This window comes from Elaeis guineensis, chromosome 3 (genome assembly GCF_000442705.2).
Source record: "Elaeis guineensis isolate ETL-2024a chromosome 3, EG11, whole genome shotgun sequence".
Taxonomy (NCBI): Eukaryota; Viridiplantae; Streptophyta; class Magnoliopsida; order Arecales; family Arecaceae; genus Elaeis; species Elaeis guineensis.
Window position 1 is genome coordinate 72,204,907 of NC_025995.2, and position 21,281 is coordinate 72,226,187.

The 21,281-nt window shown below is 36.9% G+C and overlaps 1 protein-coding gene across 2 annotated transcripts; it reads right to left on the reverse strand.

Annotated features, from left to right (window-relative positions):
• Positions 1-800: 800 nt before the first annotated feature.
• On the reverse strand, positions 801-20,927 carry LOC105033722 (F-box protein SKIP28). 2 transcript variants are annotated; one of them, XM_010908625.4, is made up of 4 exons: positions 20,443-20,927; positions 2,391-2,701; positions 1,440-1,739; positions 801-1,208 (listed from the first exon to the last, which is right to left on the reverse strand). In XM_010908625.4, exons 1-4 carry the CDS (start codon positions 20,839-20,841, stop codon positions 1,193-1,195), a joined length of 1,026 nt encoding a protein of 341 aa, XP_010906927.2. In that variant the 5' UTR covers positions 20,842-20,927; the 3' UTR covers positions 801-1,192. The 2 variants fall into 2 exon arrangements, with proteins under 2 accessions (XP_010906927.2, XP_010906928.2); XM_010908626.3 differs by having other exon boundaries at positions 1,440-1,727; positions 20,443-20,926.
• Between the last annotated feature and the right edge of the window lie 354 nt (positions 20,928-21,281).

Consider the following 21,281-nt stretch of genomic DNA (forward strand, 5'->3'; position numbering starts at 1 on the left):
TACAACTTTTGCAGCCATCGCATTTATTGCTCCAGATCTGAGTTATGGTTTAGCCAGATTGTCAGTATCTATCATTACTATCAGTCAGGGTATTTTCTTACCCCACCCGTCGCGCCCCAGCTGCCACACCAGCCACCCTCTCGAATCCTTCTCGACATACCAATAACAGCACATCAACCACAGCCAGCTACACCCTATGCCCCACCTGACACACTGTTGTACTGAATACAGATGACACCTCAAGGTCCATAAGCAATCCGACCTCGAATCAACTGCAATGCTCATGCGCACTCCTGCATAACATGATTCTTCCAAGATGCTCCGCAGCTCAACCTCTGTGTCAATCTAGGCTTGCCCTCAAGCCAGCACTGCTCATTCAATGTCTTGATCCTCACATACCTCGTGCAAGACATAACCACTGTTCACTGATCCGAACCACAAGCTGCCTTCAGTATACACATATCAAATCCACATAGCACGACCATGCAACGTCACCACTATGCATGAGCTAGTTTTTATTCGATAAACAAGCAGGGCAAAACTAGTGATCCAAAAATGGACCGATCCTACCGAGAGATGGGAAAAGAACAGGGAATGCAAAAACGAATGCATAGCGGAGACGATCAAGCATTTAAGCTTGAAGAAGTGCATTTTCCAGCTTCGGTTATAAACACTTGTATTCACCAACAAAATTTTTGAAAAAGTGGGAAAATTATTTAGACATCTCTAGGGACATTAAATACATTAATATGCATAACTAAAACCAAAAAAAAAAGGTGGGGGGGGGGGGGGGGCGCAAAGAAACAAAATCAATGAAGTTGGATTGATAATCACAATGAAACTACAGATAAAATCGTATGTCATTGCTATCATATATTACAAGCAACAGAAGATCCCAACGTTCCAAGAAGTGCTCTGGACAACTTACATCCTTTACTGTTCTAACATAACAAAAAAACATCTCAAAGAAATCATGCTGCGAACATTCCCTAAGAACAATAACAGTTGGATCATCTTTCCAAAGCTGTTCACATCCTAGTCTGCCAACCGCCCGGCCCTTGGAGTTAGGGCAACCTGGTTACCTGAACATTTCTTTCACTCAGTTTATCTATGGAAACTACCCCCCCTCATTTTCCAACTACCTAACCAGTTCCATGCTTGGAACTAACCCACCTGAAGGTCTGGGTGATGGTCAAGCAAAGGTTTCCCTACAAGAAAAGCAAATTGCATTATTAATTGAGAACATTTCAAGATCAGTTTAAACAATGGCTATAGACATAGAAGTCATAACGAAGAAACATTTATTATACCACCAATGTGCAAAGAAAGTTAAATTGCACACACACATATCTTACTAATTTGCTATGATAAAATTTGTTTTTTAATGAGACAAATGAAATGGTGCTTCAGGTCGAACAGAAGGGGCATGCAATCTATACCAGTAACCACTTGCTGAATGATAGGATGAGCGTCCGGATTCCCTGCACCGTTCACATACAAACCCAGCAGACATGGAAGAACTACCAAAGAGATCTGCATCCCATTTGCAATATGGTTGGTTACACATATTACACTTTGGAAGATGAAGCCAACACTGCAGACACAAAAGATGCAAACAAATAGCCTTCTCGCCAGATCCCTCCAAGTCAATACAACCTCCACACTCCTCACACCTTGCAATGCAGAAGAAACACCCTCTGCACTCACTCCACCTGGATTTCATCATCCTGCAGTTCACACTCTGTCAAGATTTTTTTAAAAAAAATAATATACACACGCGCGCGCACACACACACAACAGGTATAAGATATTTTACAAAATCAGTTCAGAATAAAGTCTGAAGTTGGGATGGGATAAAGTAGAACTTCATGGCTCTTGAAAATTAGGAAAAAACAACAGGTATAAGATATTTTACAAAATCAGTTCAGAATAAAGTCTGAAGTCGGGATGGCATAAAGTAGAACTTCATGGCTCTTTAAAATTAGGAAAAAAGAAGATTTGCATGGCAAGAAAACAAAACTCGTCAGTAACAACGTTACATGATAAATCAAGTTGCAGAAGAATTTGTTTCACAAGCTTGGTGGGAAAAGGACCATGTAGCAGCTTAACACCATATATTCATTTCCAGAGATCAAAATAGGCATAGGACTGGAGTATATTGATTTGTATACACAGGACAAGATTTGCTGGGTGCACATACATTTATTATGATGAAACAGAAATAAAAAATGAATATATAGGAAAACATATTTTGTTATATAATGGGTGAATAATCCTGGAAGTATGATAAACTGAGTTAATAATTCTAAACGTGACTTCATAAAAAATTAGAAAGATACAAAGTTTATGACACAGAGCCATATGGGTGGCAAAGATCAGGATGTACTAACCTGCAGTTCTCCCTCGTACAGTCAAAAACCAGATTCACATTCTTGCATCTGGGGCACATGTCAACATCAACTGGACGGTCATCATCACTGTTAAATGACACAATGCGCCAGTGGCTGTAAAAGGACGGCTGTGGAATTTGGCATGGATTGTTTTTGCACATGAAAGAGTTAAGGACATCAAGATGTTCTTTTGTTATGTTGCAGATACCACGGAGTTGAAGATGCTTTAGATTGCCCTCACGCTCAAAAAGTCGCTTCGCTACTTTCACAACACCATCAGCAGTTAGGTATATGCATCCAGGTACACAAAGCTGCAATGTTTTGTGCATGATATAAGTACATATAAGCATCTGTATTCCATATGAGAAATCAAAAGATGATGTTGCCCTGCCAAGAATGAGAACTAAAACAAGTGCTGAATCCTTTCAGAAATGATGGATGACCATTTATTATATCTCACATATTTAGGTGTACCTTGATGGTTGCAGATATTACAAGCATATTTTGGATTGGATTTTTTGGTTAGACCATACTAGAACAGTAGAACCTTTTGCAAGTGCATGACTTAAAGACTAGCATGTACGGTCAATTATCAGCAATGGCTCTGGTGACAAGAATAAGGATTTTAAGAGGCTGAAAATAATTCACCAGTGATTGTCATAACATGAGTTCTGAGAGAATTATAGTAATGGGTGAATTTCACCTAATATAAAGGAAAAAAAATGGTGAAACAAAAATTCATTAAAATAACCCCAAAAACATGGGATAAGGCTTGTGAGTTCTCAAGGTTCACATATCTTCATCTTGCCACAGATGTCCACGCAACTGGAGTCAGCCTACTAATTAGTTATTTTTAAGAGAATAACTAGTACTGTGCGAGACCATACGATAAATCACTTGAATTTTTACTCAATCATCAGTGATCGTCTCGATGCTGTAGTTGTGTGAAAATCTTTTGACCTACGATGGCACGGTTGCTCACAGTGTGATTGCTAGAGTTTGACTGACATATAAACATGGCCTTATTGAGTCTTTATAGTAGATGTTGGCGACAGTTGGTCCACTAAAGGAATAGGTTGTGCATCTAGATGGAATCTATCGACCTTGATAGAAAGAAATAGTCCTATGAGATTTGTGAGGTTAAGTCCGAATATCTGCGGCCACAGCAGTGTGATTGATGAAAAAGAATTTCCATGAGCATCATAATTGGACTTAAGCTAATCAAATCTATCATATGACTGATGATGAGGTTTGACGATTTATCCACGACCTGCAATCAAGTCAGAACTTACGATAGAAAGACTGAATCACATATGAACTACACCTTGAGGTTCTTTTTCGGTTCTGCTAGGTTGCCACTGATGGATTGTGAGAGCTCACCAGGGTTGTTCAGGATCGACAATCCTTGATGACTCAGAGTGAAATTGTTCTGACCCATTGAAAAGAGTTTCAATGATACTATGATAGAGATCATGATATATCTCACTACCAGATAGAATTGAACCTATAATGTCATTCAACAAAGAGATTAGATCTGGAATAATCAATTGAACTTATGAAATTTTAATTGGATTTAGAAAAATCCTATTGGATTCAAGATAACCTTACTAGCACATGGTTGAATTCAATTTTCTCTTTGTACTTGAATTACTTATTTAATAAGATTAATTCGAATTAGTTACCTGCTAATAACCTAAATAAATTAGATTTATTAGGCTCAAATTGTTGGACGCCTAGGATTATGAATCATATGCATTAGGGGTTCAAACCCCTAGTTAGTTCCTTGATTGTATTTCATGGGATGCCACTTAATTTGATCAAGTTGGGCGTGCCCAATTGGTTGATGCGTGGAGGATGAGGCTAGGGTGGCCTATGAGCCCTAACTGGCGTGTGAGAGAAAGGATTAAAGGGTGCCAAGTGTCAATGCCTCATAGTTCTCCTAGGTGTGGTCAAAGATCTAGGACTACAAAGAGTCTTAATGCGATTAGGACTTATATTAAAGGACTGTTTGGTTTTGAATAGGATTCAAATCTTGTATCTATTTAAAGGACCCTTCCCTAAGGGTCTAATCATCTGATTTTCAGTAAGTCCTATGCCTCCCATAAGATCCCCATGCCTCCCTCTCTTCTCCCTCTTAGTTCCAATGCCAAAGGTGCTTGGGCGTCCACCATCTCCAACGCCCAAAGGTGCTTGGGCGGCCACCTTTTCTTGCTGATTTTCAAAGCTTGATTGCTGCTAAATCAAATGAAAGAGATCAAAAAAAGAAGAGAAAAAAAAGATCAAAGAGTTAACCGCGATCCAGACTTCGTTCAGATTCGCAAGGTGATCGTTCTTGAAAAAAAAAGATCAACACTATAGAGAACTGTTTCAGACTGATCCCGAATGGATACCCATAGAGGTCGGACACTTGCACGGCTAACAAAGAATCTACTCTCTTCCAGATCCAAATTTAAAAAAAAAAAAGCGAAACAGGTATGTGATTCGATCACATATTTAATTTCAGCATAAAATTCAGTATGTATTCAATTTCAGCATATGAAATAGATCCTCATGTTCTTTGTTTTATGCGTGCATATATTAGATTAAAAGATGTTTTAATCTTAATTTCGCTGCATTATTTAAAAAAAAATTTTGAAACACATGCATGTATCCTACACGAATTTCCAACAGTGGTATCAAAGCCACAGGTTTCATATGCATGAAATTGATACACATATTTTTGAAAAGAGTTTCAAAATCTGATTTTACTTGATATATAAGATGTATAGATATTTAATTTTAATCTAAAATCTATTATAGATCTGATTTTCAGTTCATATATGGAATATATGAAGGCATGCATAAATCTAAAATTATTCTAGATCAAGTTTTAGTTCATATATATGTGATATATAGATGCATGCATAAATCTGAAAATTATTGACCTGATTTATGATTCATACATGAAATGTATGATTGCATATTTAGGTTTGAAAATTATTTCAATTTGATTCATGATTTGTATGTGAGACATAATATCATGTCATGATATGAATTTTAGTTTAGATCTAAATTTTACATGCATATATGTGATATGTGCTTGCATGTTAAATCTAAAATTAGTTTCATGATTTAAATCTTATCTTTCATGCAAAAAATTTAGATCTGAAATTTAGATTTATGATCTAAAATTTATCTTTATGCATAAGGATTTTGGTTATGGATAAATCAAAAATTAGGTTATGTAATTAAATTATATCTAGAGTTTTTGATTTAGATACAATGGATTTGATTCGATTAAGTAATTGATCAAGTCGAGTCAAGTGTTGATTAGGGTTAAATCAATTAAGTCTTAGATCATACAATTGTTGTTGATCAAATCGATTAAATCCCACATGTAAGATCTATTAACCTACTAATTCGACTCAATGGCTTGAGCCTGATTTGCTTAAGCTAATCTATTTGGATCAATTGATCTATTAGTATCTAAGGCAAATAATTGAGAGATGGTTATTTAATTATTTTCGTTCGTTGATCTGACTAATTAATTAATGTCTAAGGAAAGTAACGGAACGACCCCCACCGATCTCTACTTATCTAGTCAATTTAGAAGATTGTGTCTTAAATAAGGTTGCTTGGCGGTTTGGTTTAGCCCATGCTAATTAGATCGGTCATATGATGAATGATTAGATAAAACCTAAATCTTAAACCTCCCCATAAGTATTAAGTCTAAAGATCTTCCACCGTTGTAGATGTGCGGACATGCTACTAGTGTTGATTATTCGCGGCTGGTCACAGTGGTTCAGTTGCACCGAGAACACGCAACCACACTATTAGCAAAGAGTTGCTCCAAGACAAGGATGGGGTTGGACCCAATATTTGTCAGGTGAGAAATCCAATGACACTTTGCATCTGCTTGTGAATAGTGAATCGAACTTAACTAAGGAATGTAGTCAATATCTGTCAGATAAGCCCACATAACTTAAAGATCAAGTAGCTGCAATATGCTTAGAGAAACATCTGGGTAAGGAATTGTCCACGCATCAGTGTACGTGTCACCAATATCTATCAGGTGAGGTGCACGGCATTGATGGGACCGCAGCACCCACCAGAGATTCAGCGGTCGTGTTAGGATTTTTACTTCCCACCCGAAGAGTATAAGGATCCGAAAAAATAGTAAAAATTTTGTTTGCTTCTTACGGTCTCTAGAGCAAATATAAAATTTAAAGTACAAAAATCTAACTTGAATCTCTACTCTCGCAGTTAAACCATGTCAGCTTCAAACCCTCTAACCCGCATCCTTGAATCCAATCGTTTGACCAGAACCAATTTTAAAGACTGGCTTAGAAATATCAGGATTGTCCTGACTTCTGAAAAATTAGGCCATGCACTCGACTAGAACCCTCTAATATTACCAAACCGTCCTAGTGCTAAGCAAGAGCAGCATATGATAAGTGGACGGATGAAGACAGTCGGATTAAGTGTTATATGCTAGCTTCCATATCAAATGAGTTGCAAAGCTGGCATGAGCATATGTCTACTGCAGAGCCATGATCACTCACCTACAAAAGTTGTATGATAAACAGAGCCATATAGCGTACTCCGAAGTGTCCAAGAGACCTTCAATCTGAAGATGCACAAAGACAGTCGGTCCATGAGCACATAGTGATCAAGGACACTGAGGAGCTTGAGAAGCCGGGCTTAACATGCAAAGAAAATTGCAAGTCGATTTGATCCTCCAATCCCATACGAGTTCATATAGTCAATTTATTGTAAATTTTCATATGAACAAACTAGATTGCACTATATCCGAATTGATCAATATTGTGGTCACTGCTGAAAAAATCTTAAAAAGTTCAAGGGGCATTATTCTTGCTATGGAGCGATCTTCTTCATCCAAAAGAAATCTGATTGGAAGAAGAATAAACCCGCGAAGAGGCAGAAGAAGAACAATAAGCCAAAAAAGGAGTTCCTAAGAAGGCTGCAATGAAGGAAAAGTTTTCCACTGCGATGCTGATGGCTATTGGAAAAGAAACTGTCCACTCTATTTGGAGAGCCTGAAGACCAAGAAGAGCGACACATCTTCGAAAGATATGTCAAATATGCTCGTAATTGAATCTAACCTAACGATTTCTTCTACTTCTAGTTAGGTATTGGACTCTAGTTCTAATGCTCATAAATATACTTCAATGCAGGATCTAATAGAAAATAGAATGTTGAAAGAAGGTGCATGATCTTTCGAGTAAGCAATGGAGCAAAAATTGCTGCAAAAGTCATTGACACTTATCCTCTCGATTATCGTCAGGATTTAGATTAAATTTGAAAAACTATTATTTTGTACCTGTAGCTAATCGGAATTTAATTTTCATGTCTGTGCTAGCACATGATGGTTTTGATTTTAATTTCAATAAAGACTTTTGTTCTATTTATTTATGAAATAAATTGATTGCACGTGGTCTTTTAATTGACAGTCTTTATCACTTGCATGTTGATGTGAATGTAAATTTAAACGAGCAAGTAGTAAGTGCCATAGGATAAAAGAGATCCAGATATGAAATTAACCAAAAGTACTTGTGGCATCATAAACTGTCATATTGGAGAGGACAAGATAAACAAACTGAAAAATGATGAGATCCTTAATTTTTGATTTTAAGTCGTACCCAGCTTGTGAATCTCGTCTTCAAAGAAAAATGACCAAGTTACCCTTTGTAGGATATGAAAAAGAGCCACTGAGCTATTTGCCCTGATACACACCGATATGTGGATCGTTTGATGTGCAGGTCAGGAGTGGTTACACCTATTTCATCAATTTATCGATGATCTGTCACGGTATGGATATTCATATCTGATGAAATACAAGTCTTAAGTCTTTAAAAAGTTCAAAAAATTCAAAAATGAAGTAGAAAAACAGACAAGTAAATCCATTAAGATTCTTCAATCTGATCGAGAAGATGAATACCTTAGTCGAAAATTTCTGAGATATCTTAAAGACAACGATATAATTTCTCAATGGACTCCTCCAAGAACATCTCAGCTCAACGGGATATCCGAAAAGAGAATAGGACCTTATTAGATATGGTTAGGTCCATGATGAGCTTACTGATTTATCCTTATATCTTTGAAGATATGCCTTATTAACTGTAATATATTTATTGAATAGAATTCCATCAAAATTCATTCCTACTACATTATATGAGATATGGGACGATAAGAAGTCGAGTCTAGATTATCTAAAGACTTGGGGATGTCCAGCCTATGTCAGAAAATAGATGGTTGACAAATTAGAGGATGAATCTGTTATAGCTCGTTTTATAGGATATCCGAAAGAAACCATAGAAACTACTTTTATCTTCCACAAGATCATAATGTACTTGTGAGTCGTCATGTCAAATTCTTAGAAAATCAGTTTATCGAGGAGGAGGTAGTAGGAGATTAATTGAGCTTGAAGAGGTCTCTGAAGAACAACGAGCTATAGATCCTCAGGAATTCATTATTCATGAGCCAGTAATTGATGTTTCTCCACCATCTCATAAATCTAGTAGAGTCTTCTGTCCTCCTGAAAGGTACATGGATATGCTTACGGAGGAAGTAGAGAAAAATTTCTTATGGAAGATAAGGATCATGGAGATGATCCTAATATCTTTAATGAAGAGATGTCTGATATCGATTCTAAAAAATGATTAGATGCAATGAAGTCAGAAATTGACTCAATGCACTCAAACCAAATATGGACCTTAGTGGATCCACCTGAGAGTATAATACCCATTGAATGTGAAAACTAGGTGCCGATGGTAAGGTAGAGACAGAGCTAGGCTCGTGACAAAAGATTATAGTCAGCGCGAAGGCATTGACTATCAGAAAATCTTCTCGTCCATCGTCATGTTGAAATCCATTCGCACTCTGCTTGCTGTTGCAGCTTATTATAATTATAAAATTTGACAAATGGATGTGAAAACTATCTTCTTCAATGGATATCTTGATGAAAATATCTATATGGACAGCCTTTGAATTTTATATCAGGTGATGGTGATCATCGAGTCTACAAACTGCAAAGATCCATATACGGATTAAAGTAAACTTCTCGGAGTTGGAATCTTCATTTTGATGATGCGATCAAATCGTTTGATTTCATCAAAAATGAAAAAAATCTTGTGTATACAAGATGGTTAGTGAGAGTACAATAATATTCCTCGTATTGTACGTAAATGATATTCTCCTCATTAGGAATGATATTTCATGCTGATCTCGACCAAAAGATGGTTATCTAAGAAATTCTCCATGAAAGATCTAGGGAAAGCATTCTATATTCTTAGAATAAATGTCTATAGAGATAGATCTAAAAGGAAGCTAGGCCTGTCACAAAAACTGTACATAGAGAAAGTACTGAAAAGATTCAATATGAAAAACTCTAAAAGAGAACAACTACCTTTTAGGCATGGTATTCATCTTTCTAAAATGATGTCTCCAAACAATCTGAGGAAGTTCAGCACATAAGTAGAAGTCCTTATGCCTCGACTATAAAGAGCTTCATGTGTGCCATACTGTGTACTCACCTGATATTGCCCTTACTGTGAATGTCACGAGCAGGTATCAATTGAATCCAGACAAGGAGCACTGGATAGCTCTGAAGAATATCCTTAAGTACTTAGGAAGAACTAAGATTTGTTTTTGATCTTTGAAGAAGATTTTAAGTTGCGAGTCGAGAGGTATATTGATTCAGACTTCATGTCTGCTCCTAATGATAGAAAGTCTACATCAAATGTATTCGTATATAATGGTAGCACGGTCGGCTGGAAGAATTTCAAACAATCATCATAGTAGATTCGACCACAGAAGCTGAGTATGTCGCTGCTTTAGATGCTGCAAAAAAGACTTCTGATTCAAAAAGTTCATCGCAGAGCTTGAGATAATGACATCAGATATCATACACTGTATTACGACAACAATGAAGCTATAGCATTCGCTAAGGAGTCGAAGTCTCTTCAGAAATCAAAGCAATCGAGCGACGGTTCCATATCATACGTGACTACTTCGAAAAAAATAAATCAAGATGTGAAGAGTGGACTCCATAGATAACGTGACAGATTAACTGATAAAGCAATTAAGCCAACCAAAGATGGAAGTCCATATTGAGAAATGGGACTCAGATTAGTGGCCAATTGATTTTAGTCTAAGTGAGAGATTGTTGAATGTATGTCCTATAAGCCAATATGGCTGACACATTGTAATAAATATAGGACATAATTTTATACTTAAAACATTGATTTGATCAATAAACAGATAAGTTTTATTTTCATTCAAGAGTAATGTGTCCTTGAATCGTCCATGAAATTAATACTTACAATACATATTCTCAAAATGTTGAGAATTAGAGGCATGTATAATTAATTCCTAAATGCTTTCGATCGTAGTATCATCATGAGGATGGTGATCGATTCGGATAGACCAGCACACAGATCGCTTCTTTCAGGATAGATGAGTCTTTAGTTTACAGTATAGAGACACTGAGTAACAAGTGTGGATAGTTAGAGAACAACCAGTACTGAGCGTGACCATACGAAAGATCACTTTAATTTTTACTCAATCATCAGTGATCATCTCGATGCTATAGTTGTGTGAATGATCATTTGATCTACGAACGGTTGCTCACAATGTAGCTGTTGGAGTTTGACTGACATATAAACATGATCTCATTAAGTCTTTATAGTGGATGTTGGCGACAATTGATCCACTGTAGGAGTAGGATGTACTCTAAATGGAATCTATCGATCTTGATAGAGGTAGTCCTATGAGATTTATGAGGCTAAATTCAAAATCTGACCACAGCAGTGTATTGATGGAAAAAAAATTTTATGAGTATCATAATTGGATTTAAGCTAATCGAATCTATCATAGATGATGAGGTTTGACGATTTATCTATGACTTGCCATCAAGTCGAGACTCACGATAGAGGGATTGAATCATATGTGAACTACACCTTGAGATTCTTTTTCAGTTCTGCTAGATTGCCACTATATACTGCTAGGTGTCACTGATGGATTGTGAGAGCTCATTAGCATTGTTCAGGATCGACAATCCTTGAAGAGTCAAAATAAAATTGTTCCGACCTATTGAAAAGAGTTTCAATGATACTATCATGGTATATCTCACTAACAGATAGAATTGAACCCATGGGATCACACAACAAAAAGATTAGACCTAGAATAAGCAATTAGACTTATAAAGTCTCAATTGAATTTAGAGAAACCCTATTACGTTCAGAATAACCTTGCTAGCATATGATTGAACTCAATTTTCTCTTTGTACTTGAATTACTTATTTGATAAAATTAATTCGAGTTAATTACCTGCTAATAACCTAAATGAATTAAATTCATAGAGCTCAAATTGTTGGGCGCCTAAGGTTATAAATCATATGCATTAGGGCTTCAAACCCCTAATTAGTTTCTTGATTGTATTTCATGAGGCACCACTTAATTTGATCAAATTGGACGTGCCTAATTGGTTGATGGCGTGGAAGATAAAGCTAAGGCGGCCTATGAGCCCTAGTTGGTGTGTGAAAGAAAGGACTAAAGGGCGTCAAGTGTTGGCACCTCATAGTTCTCCTAAGTGTGGTCAAAAATCTAGGACTACAAGGAGTCCTAACACAATTAGGACTTGTATTAAGGGACTGTTTGGTTTTGAATAGGATTCAAATCTTATGTCTATTTAAAGAGCCCTTCCCTAAGGATCTAATCATCTGATTTCCAATGCCTCCCACAAGATCCCCACGTCTCCCTCTCTTCTCCCTCTTGGTCCTCTTGGTTCCAACGCCAAAGGTGCTTGGGCGTCCACCATCTCTAATGCCCAAAGGTGCTTGGGCAGCCACTTTTTCTTGCTGATTTTCAGAGCTTGATTGCTGCTAAATCAAGTGAAGGAGATCAAGAAAGAAAGAGAAGAAAAAGATCAAAGAAATAATCAAAGAGTTGATCGCGATCCAGGTTTCGTTCAGATTCGCAGGATGATCGTTCTTGGAGAAGAAAGATCAACACCATAGAAAGCTGTTCCAACTGAACCCGAGTGGATATCCGTAGAGATCGGGCACTTGTACGGCTAAAGAAGAACCTACTCTCTTGCAGATCTAGATTCGAAGAAAGAAAAAATGAAATAGATATGTAATTTAATCACATATTTAATTTCAGCATAAAATTCAGCATGTGTTCAATTTCAGTATATGAAGTAGATCCTTATGTTTTTTATTTTATGCTTGCATGTATTAAATTAAAAGATGTTTTAAACTTAATTCTACTGCGTTATTTAGAAAAAAAAAATTGAAACACACATGCATGCACCCTACATAAATTTTCAACACTCACAAGATAGGGTTACAGTACATATCATCATGTCATGCCCCAAGATCCAAACTCCAAGATGTGATCATCAAAGCAAATCAAATTACCAAATATTTAACATCAAATAGAAACATATGATCAAACAAAGCATTAACTACAATTGTATCACAATCCACAGCTCTCGAATAGATATCCATACACAAATTATATCATAGGCACATAGCCTTTACATGATGCCATACCTTCCATGATACAAGCAATTGAAGACAAACTGAGACAACGCTGATGCCAGTTCAAAATCATTGGATCCAATTCTCAACTTCTAAATATCGAGTCCACTTCTAAAATAGGTTCACTAGAGCTCTCACTAATAACTCCAAAAGCCATGTAATAAATGAAGCTAGCTACAAAGCTCAAAAAGTAAATTTCTACCATGATCAATGAAATTAAGGATCTACAGGAAAATAAATGACTTTGAAATGAAATGATAATCAAATTATCATTAGAAAACCTCAAATAAGAATTCACTTAAATCATTTTGTTATGAAATTCCGAAAGCAAGGTTTCAATAAGAATTGGATGTTTAGAAAAGAGTCCAAATTGTTTACATAAAATTGTCAGTCAAATACTAATTCGAAATCAAATGGCTAAAGCAAAACTTATATTTCAGAAACTCTTATATTTCACATAGTTTTACATCATCTTATAAAGTTCCACTAACACCTAGGGCCACATAAATCCTTGCTAAAGGAGGGCCATATAAAATCTCCCCCCAGTAAATTGGATGAGGCCACATAATCCTCCCTAATAATGCAGATGAAGCCACAAAAAATCTTTAAGGTCCATATATACCACTTGGCCAAGGGTCCAAATATCCTCATCAATATTCTAAATGAGGTCAATTACTTTTACTAGGCATCCACATATGCCTTTTATATTTCTCACATTTTTCAATTACAAAACTTTTCAGATGCCCCTAAAACACTTATTATACTACAATAGAAACAAATTGATGTCAGAGTTTGAAAATAGAATAAAAATTTCAAGTCATAATAGATGAGTGCATATTCCAAAACCCAAGCCCAAACTATCAAATTCAAAATTCCAAAAGAAATTCAAAGTTGTCATAATAATACCAAAACATGACTTCGAATTTGTATGGTAAATTCCTAAAGAAAGAATAAGTCAAAAATCTCAGCAACAGCTTATATGTACTAAATGCCAAAATAACCCTAAAGTAGAAGCCAATTGAACAATCCAAAATATTAAAAGAAAAACTTGATTTCGAAGCCTTGAAACAACATACAAAGTTCAAAACTGATTCAAGACTTTGAAAACAAAAGATAAACCTAGGTCATTGAAAACTAAACTAGGGTTTTGTTGTTTCAAAATGTTATTTAGTTCTGGAAATAACTTATTCAGAGGATGATCTAGGCTTTAAAAAAACCAGCGCTTGGATTGAAAAGATAGAAAGGTTAATTAAAAAGAAAATCATAATTCTGGGAATTGAGCATGTAGTTTAGAACTTCATAACTGTACATGAGCTTAGAACTGACTATGTGACTCCAAAATGCTAGTAATATCAAAACTTAAATCCAAAGTCATGGACAAGGTTACTTACATGATGAAGAAAACAAATGCACGAATGATATCCAAGCTTCCATGCTTCCCCCCTTTCCCCAGCTTAGCCACCCTTCTCTCTTATTCTTCCCTTGCTTGCATTCCTGGCTTTATTTATGGTCAACACAAATCGGTCACAAAGTAGGCCCCCAAGATTAATTGGCCTATTAGATCGGTTGCCTAAGCAGGTGGGCCCCACCTAAAGTTGGTGGCAAGTAGGTGGAACAGGTCAGTTGGGTAAGGAAGTCAAATTAGTCGGTAACTCGACAGGCAGATTTAGACAAGGACAGACAAAGGCTTATTTGTATCTAATATCATTTAAATAAATATCCTCTTCTTCTTCTTTTTTAGTTTTATATCGACTTCTATTAACTTAAGACATTAAATGTGAATAAGGAAGTACCCCCTATTTAAATTTAATAAAAATACTTAAATTTCGATTCTTCAAGAATAAAAAATTAATTTTGAACCATATTTCAAAATTTTGAATGTTCCTACAAGTCCAAATTTTAACTCCCGAATACTGAGGCATTCCTCAAATCTTAAGGTCTCATATATCCTATTGTACCTAAACATTCCTAAAATCTAAAAGATGGGATAGAAGTGTCTTGTAAATTATTCTTCAAAGCATGCCACTTAAAAAGATTCTTGACAGCACTTGGTGCATTTCAATACTGATTCATTTTCATGAGTTACACACATAAATTTATAGGTTGGGTTGTTATATTATGCATCCCTGACTCTCAATGAGCATGCAAATGCACTAACATTTTCCAAATATGTACAGTGAAAACAATAATTTAAAAGTTACCAACAACTATAGGTGGTGAACTAGTAATATATTAAGTATTTTATCAAGAAAAGTGTATTATCCAAAACAAGAGCAAAGCTCATGTGATTGAAAAGCTCAATGAAAAACATTTTGGCAGCCAATGGTTGAAATTCTAGCAGATTCATAGCCCAAAGATTCAGGTCTCAGTGGGATGTCCTACAGAATACCAGGATGGTGTACCATCCCATGTATCGAGATAAGACCATCCTGCCAACATCCTAGCATCTCGATTGAGACGTTTTAGGATATCCCCTGCCCCAAGTATTGGGACGAAGTGGGATGATGGCACATCCCATCCCACGGAAAAAACTAGGACAGCCCCATCCCATAGGATTTTAATAGCCAGTGCAGCAAAACAATTGTCTTAAGTGTGATGCCTTTATTTAACTCAAAATAACATGTAGAGGGACTTGCTTCCATTTGTTTGTTTAGGTTGATCTGATGTCTCTTTGAGATGAGATCTGTTTTGGACTTAGTAAAGTTGTGTTATCTAGGTCTAACAATGTCACTTTTTAGCTAATTATTAAAGAGTGCCTTCAATGCAAGCTTTGTGTATAGAGCATTGAGATTGGGTAAAATAGTTGACAAAAATTGATTAACTTAGTTAAAGAAATAAGACGATATATATATTTCTTTTTTTCTTTCAAGGAGAAAGAGCAGAAATGGGCTTGATGAGCTGGGCTATAAGAAGATATATAAATTCATCAGTTTGTTACATTGAGCAAAACAAAAAAACTAACTTTCAAAAAATCCTAGCCTAAATATACACCCAACCAAAGTTTTAAATCCGTGGGACGGGGCTGTCCTGATTTTTTCATGGAATGGGATGCGCCGCCATCCCGCCCCATCCCGACCTTGGGACAGAGAATGTCTAAGATGTTCCGATCGGGATGCTGAGACACTAGTGGGATGTCCTGTTCCGACACATGGGATGATACCCATCCCGATGTCCCATAGAACGTCCCGCTAGACCTGAATCCCTGCACCCAATAACAAATCAATACAAATAAACCAAGACAAACATTAAACAAAACAAAGAAAAAGGGGGGGAAGGAGTAACCAAGGATCCCCTCTTTATTGTCTGAATAATTAAAAGTCATTTTGGCATACAATCATTAAAGATGCAAGGGTTTGATGGCCTAGTTGTTCCTCTTTATCTTTCTTGGAGCTAGAGGAGTTAGTGGGATAAAAGAGACTGACCAGTCAAGGAATTTGCTAAGAACAAAACTGAGTGACAGTACCGGGATAAGGCATTTGGAACAAAACCGAGTCAACGATCTCAGACGAAAGATAGAGGATGCTCAAAAACACAGACTTTTAGAGTCGACCTAAGGAGAAGACGAATCGACCCCTGAAAGTGACGAGTTGAGCTTTGAAGAAGTGGAGTTGACCCCTTTGCACTTGGCAATCCAACGGCTAGTTTTCTTACGAGTTTCTAATGGGTAAATCAGACCTCTAACGGCTCCTTTTGCCTCTCTAACAGCTCCTTAAGGTGTTCCAGCCATTCCTAAGGGTATTTAAGACTAGAAATTAAATGAGGGTACATATCTAAGCACAAGAAAAGGATGAGAGAGAGAGAGAGAGAAGTTTCATTGAAGAACATTGAATACACTTGAGAAAATACAAAGAAAGGAGTGAATGTGCTTTGATTGAGCTTCCAAGCAAGCATTCACAACCACCAACCTTAAATTCACTCAAGCATTAAAGAAGAGAAGTCCCAGCATTGAAGAGCAACCACTTTGACTTCCATTGCACTACATCAAGCTTTCCTTTTATTGCTCTTAAAAAGAGTTGTGTTACTATTTTATTCATTTCTCTTTAATTGTATCTTTTGTAACAAGTTTTAAGGGAGTAAAGCTTGAGTAAAGGTTGGTCAAACCTTGAATTGGACAGTATTATGAGACTAAGTCAACGAGGCTTAGTTGGGAGGTTTTGGTTGATTTTTTGTTCAAAATCAACTCAGTTGATTATGAGCCTAGATAAAACAATCAAACTATAATCAACGTGGATATAGCTGAATTCCCAAACAAGAGTTCTTGGGGAATGGATATAGATGCTGAGTTTGATACCAAACTACTATAAATTTATGGTGTTTAATTGTGTTTGCTTTCTTGCTCTCTTGCATTCATCTATTTCTACTTATCACTACTCATATCTTTGCTTACATCTTACCTTCACTCATTTAAGTAGCATTTATGCACATAACTATGTTAAATTTTTAAAATTCCAATTCATCACCACCTCTTAGGCGCATATCTGAACAACAATGGTCTTACTCAAAAAGGGTAATCAAGGTCTCCTCTTATGATGTGGTGAGATTGATAACATTGTGGTTACAAAGTGCTATCTTTTGCCTCCCTCCACATTCAACCCTATTTGTCGAGGAATATCGGTTACGGTCATTCTTGGCTACATGTCCTTCTAAGAGAAACCTTTTTGACTTTATTAATTGGGGAACCAACAATACTAGAGTGAGTAGAGTCTTCTCCCATTTTGTTCATCCTTGATCTATAAACTTTGAATCTGTCCACCATGATTTATATTTCAAGGTGCAACATAGGCCCTTCTGCCTCCCTCTCATTTGCTAGAACAAGGAGGCAATCCATTAAATAGTTAATTCATTTGGTTCCCCAAATGGTCTCAACATTTATAGCTATGATATCACCATATGCGTGATAAAAGCCATTCCCGGAACTATTGAAGTGATAGTTGATTATTACAAGTACTTTATGTGCACCTACCATCCAAACATAACTCATGAACAGCACTTAGTTCTCACAACATCCTTAGGGAGATGGGGAAAATGATTAGGAGCTTTGGTTACTACAGATCCTCCTATGACATAACCCCAACAACCCTAGGAGATTGATGAACATGAAGATCTTGACACCCTAGTTGTACAACAAAAACCAATGATGCCACCACTAATGCCTTGGTGGCTTCTTTTGATCCTCTGATGGCTGATTCTACCCCTATTCCTAGCAGATCATGTTGCTGTCCCTCCTCTAGTGACTCCTGTTATTTCTCCTCAAGTAGGTCAAGCCAACTCTTCTCCGGCCCATGGTAGCTAGGCTCATAAAAATCTGTTGTAGAGTCCCTTCAAGGTCACAACCTTCCAGCTCATTTTCAAAATTTGCTAAAATGACTAGTGAAAGTAGCATAGGAATGAAGATTCCAATTTCTTCCTCTTTAGATACTATGGATGCAAGCAAATTTTGACCAACACAGTCCAGTACATAAACCTTTCATAAAACTGCAAAAAAATATTTATTATAGTTACCCCTTTGTATTTTTTATGCTAAAAGAAGCAAAAGTTTGGTTTCTCATATCCAAGGGTCTTTTCTCCTTTGTGGATAGATCCATGGCCTATCTGGAGTGAGTGTGGATCTTATATTTCCTCTTTCTCCCCTCTTTTGCACCTTCTTTCATTTGTTTCCCCTTTTCTTTTCTGCTATATTGTTACAGCTTCTACTTTTCTTTGTTAAACCCTAACCTCACCACAAGAAAACTTTACAAAGCCTCTTTTCTGCACCATCTACTTGAAACAGACAAGAGCCAGCAACTTCTTGATAGCTGGTCTGCTATTAGGCCTAAAGAATGAAACAATCAGGTATATTGCAACACCGATGCTGGTCAGATCATATTCTTGGCCTGAAATGTACTACTAGGTGGTCAATCTTGCCCTCCGTTTTAGCTTGCTTACCTTCTAGATTGAGTCTTTGTTCACAGCTCACAATCAGCCACCATTTTTCCACTAAAGCTTACACAGAGCCCTAACCTCAGGGCTGCAACAATCCCTTGTCGCAATCATGGCCCAAACTTACCACAGAAAAGGATCTTCAATTGCTTCTGACATCACTAATTATGTAGCTTTTTGACCATGCTAATAGGTGTACAAACATTTCATATCACAGGAAGGAACATTTTACGATTAAAAAAACTTTATTGCCAGAACAATCTTCTGGATCTTGATCCGACATAGAGCTCCTAGCTACATATTCTAGTTTTAATGCTAAAATAATTACATATGATCTTAGCACTATGCATTGCATGTGTTATTTTAATTTTTTTGCATTTGATTAGATCGTTTATTGCATACTCATATTTACCTAATAGGCATTTAATTTTATTGTAATTTAGGGGCATTAATTTAGTTTCAGATTTTAATAATTTTATTCTTTGTTTGTGCATTATATTTTTGAGGTGCATAGAAAGATTCTCCTGTGTTTTCCTCCATAATATAGCTTCAAATAAAGTATTTTTGTTTGTATACATTTACAAAACCATTCTTTCTGCAGAATCCAATTAAAACGCCATTTTACCACTATGATCCAGTCAAATCATCTCAAGATGTCATCTGACACTAGGATAGAGTCTCATCTGAAATAATTGTGGCTAACCATTAATAATATGCATAAAAATATAAGGGTTCAAATTCAACCTATAGCATCAGCCTACAACAAATTATAGCTCACTAAACCCTCCAAAATGTCCAAGTATCAATATGATAATCTTCCTAGTATACTAAATCAACCTAACAAAAATCTTTTGGCTAGAAGAACAGATCAATAAAGGTCTATGACAGCATAGCCATGTCAGCCTTTTTTCCTATATACAAGTATTGCTAATTCTGATAAAACTAATTCTACTCTTCTCAAAATAATAAATAAATAAAACTGACTCTACAACCCACAAGATCACAATACTAAATACCCATTATGCCTCTTGTACCTATCTCGTCATAACTAAGTCTCTGAGTTTGTTAGAAGAATGTAAACTATCTCTTTAAAATATTATTTTCAATAACAACAATTTTATTGCAGAAGAATTTCTTTTAACCAAAAATCATCAACTTTCCAATCCATGATCTGCAAGGGATCTATACATTGCACAATCTTGAATGCCACGTTTCCTTGTGCACTGTTTTTGTATCTTCAAGTAAACAAAAGAAATGCAGTTTCATAGAGCTCACAAACTTTCTGCAATGAGAAAGGCCCAAATCGACAACCTTACTCCCAAATGGACCAACATTTTCCACAAGACTTCTCTCCCCACATTCAATAGAACCCCTTGAATAAAAATAGGTTTCCACAGTACAAATGTATAACTGTCATAAGAAACCTCGAATCGGTCCTCACTTTTCTAACCGTCATTACAAGCACCATCATTGGTCGGTGCGCGTTGAACAAAACCACTTGAAAAGAAAATCCATACTAAAATTAGACTAAAACAAATTCCAAATCAACAATTATACCACCATAAATCAATCAAAATTCCACCGATTTTATACCTTGGTGATGCCAGGATTCCTATCAGCGACCAGCAGGAGCCCGGCATCGGTGATCTTCCAGCAATCCAACAGAGCCAAAGATTTCAACTTTCCTTCCGCCTTCGCTGTAACCTTCAAGAGGGCATCATCAGTGAGCTTCCCATTCAAGGGCGGCTCGACGACGATGTGCTGCCACAGGAAAGAGTCGCCGGCAATCACGTCCCTGAACAGCCTGCACACCCTCTGGAACGCCAAGAGCTCCGGCAACCGGAGGTACCCCAGCACCAAGAAAAGAGCGCCATGGGGGCCCCTCAGATCGGCGCCTGCGGCATCGCCGGAGGGGCTGCTGGTAGACGAGGACGGAGTGGGAGATGGGAAGGGAGCGTCGGGGTTGGCTATAGTTGGAAGAGAATGCTCCATTGAATGGTGGAAAGAATGGAGAGTGGAGGGTTTAGACGATGGAGACGGACGCTATGAAACGAGTGGTGGAAAGAAGGGAAAATGCCATCGGTGGAACCACGGGGATAAACAAACAGCGGATTGCGACGACGTTATGGCACGTGCGCCGCATGACCAGGTTGAAAGTTACCAATCCGTTACTTATTGTGGGCACATGCAGGCCTCCTCGGTTCAAGTATTATTTTTGGCCGTGGACAGGGATTCCATTCGAGATGGTAATTATAGTCAACTCATCAGACATCCGAACCAATGACCGGAACGGGATAGATTTTATCCGATCTCGTTAAAAGTCACGATGATTATAGATTGTAGATAAAATATGCAAAATGAATTTGGGTTGGATGTAAGTAATATTATGCCCTATCTCAAATCTAATCCAATATTCATCTTAATCTAAATTT

Bases quoted from the DNA above. Each gene is read 5' to 3' on its own strand.
- LOC105033722 (XM_010908625.4), bottom strand. From the start codon at position 20,841: ATGGAGCATTCTCTTCCAACTATAGCCAACCCCGACGCTCCCTTCCCA. The intron at 2,702-20,442 runs GTATAAAATCGG...AAAACATTGCAG, and splicing joins GGAATCCTGGCATCACCAAG to CTTTGTGTACCTGGATGCAT. The intron at 1,740-2,390 runs GTTAGTACATCC...ATCTTGACAGAG, and splicing joins TGTACGAGGGAGAACTGCAG to TGTGAACTGCAGGATGATGA.